This window comes from Corvus brachyrhynchos, unplaced genomic scaffold, assembly GCF_000691975.1.
Source record: "Corvus brachyrhynchos isolate BGI_N302 unplaced genomic scaffold, ASM69197v1 scaffold150, whole genome shotgun sequence".
Classification (NCBI taxonomy): Eukaryota; Metazoa; Chordata; class Aves; order Passeriformes; family Corvidae; genus Corvus; species Corvus brachyrhynchos.
Window position 1 is genome coordinate 2,980,455 of NW_008236162.1, and position 1,378 is coordinate 2,981,832.

The following is a 1,378-nucleotide window of genomic DNA, read 5'->3' on the forward strand; positions in this document are numbered from 1 at the left end:
TCCTGCTCAGCTGGTTTGCTTCACCACCCGTGTTTCCTTTACCCAGGAACAGCAGACCCGGTCCTGGCGGGCTGGAGTGGGACTGGTTGCGACCCCAATTTTGCAGCCCAGTGGAGGGGCCAGAGTTTTAGGGGAACATAAAGGAAGAGGGCGGTGGTTCCCAGTCCCACACCCCAGAGCCTCTGCCATGCACCTCGGAGTCTGCCTGCTCCCCCAGCTCTGAACTGCGCTGTCAGAGCACCGTCCCACCACTGACACCCCCTCCCCACGCACACCCCAAAGGGCTGGACCCCCCTAGCCCCTCCCGAGCAAATGCCTACAGGTACCTACTCATCAGGCTGTGAGCACAGTGCGGGCTGCGCGCCCTGCAGCCGGGACTCGCCCAGGGGCCGCTGCCGGTGGCCACTGCCCTGGGGCAGAGGAGTCTCCTCTGTTCTGCTGCCGCTGCCCCGAGCCTCGCCGTCCTCCCCGGGGCGCCCGGGGGCCGCCTTGCTGTCCTCTGCAGGGCCCCCCTGAGGGCTGAAGGCACAGGGACAGCGCTGCAGGTCCTGTGAGACGGCGTGGAGCCGGCGGTCGGCACGGCGTGGGCAGCACAGCAGCTTGCGGAAGGCGCTCCTGAAGTCGGGGCTGCGGCAGTAGATGATGGGGTTGAAGGCTGAGTTGATGTAGCCCAGCCAGTTGAGGAAGAGAAAGAGCTGGTCTGGCACCAGTGACCGGCAGAAGACCTTGATGATGTTGGCCACAAAGAAGGGCAGCCAGCAGAGGGTGAAGATGCCCATGATGATGCCCAGGGTCTTGAGTGCCTTGTGCTCCTTGATGGCCAGCAGACGGGAGGGCCGCCTGCGCCGGCTGCTCCTGGACGTGGGGCTGGGGGGCTCCTGCAGGAACCTCACCTTGTCCTTGCCGATGAGCTGGACGTGCCGCGTAGCCACGGCAAAGACTCGGACATAGACGAAGATCATGACGAGCAGGGGCACGTAGAAGGAGATGGTGGAGGAGATGATGGCGTAGGTCATGTTGGTGACAAAGTCGCAGCAGCGCGGGTCGTCGTAGCAGCGCGCCGCCTGCTCGTCTGCCCCGTCCCGCCACCAGTGGTTCATGATGGGCAGGAAGGAGATGAAGGCAGAGATGGCCCACACCAGGCACACCACAGCCCGTGCCCGGCCCTTGGTCACCAGCGCCTCGTACTGCAGCGGGAAGGTGATGGCGAGGTAGCGATCCACGGCGATGGCACACAGCGTCTCGATGCTGGCCGTGACACACAGCACGTCCAGCGAGGTCCACAGCTCGCACACCATCGTGCCGTAGGGCCAGTGGCCGCTCAGCAGGATGGTGGCCCCTGGTGGCACCACCAGCAAGCCCATGATGAGGTCGGCGC

General features: G+C 65.2%; 1 protein-coding gene across 4 annotated transcripts in view; it reads right to left on the reverse strand.

The window, feature by feature from the left end:
• Nucleotides 1-1,372, reverse strand: part of ADRB3 (adrenoceptor beta 3) — a 3,100-nt gene extending 1,728 nt beyond the window's left edge. For 2 of the 4 annotated variants that reach the window (XR_001861271.1, XM_017731993.1), the window contains exon 1: nt 331-1,372. Coding sequence is in view for 2 of the 4 variants with exons in the window: in XM_017731993.1 (XP_017587482.1) it covers nt 331-1,364 (1,034 nt within the window). In the remaining 2 variants the exon portion in view is untranslated. Of the gene's footprint in view, nt 1-326 lie in introns of all 4 variants that reach the window. The other 2 variants (XR_001861275.1, XM_008633308.2) reach the window with 1 other exon arrangement.
• Between the last annotated feature and the right edge of the window lie 6 nt (nt 1,373-1,378).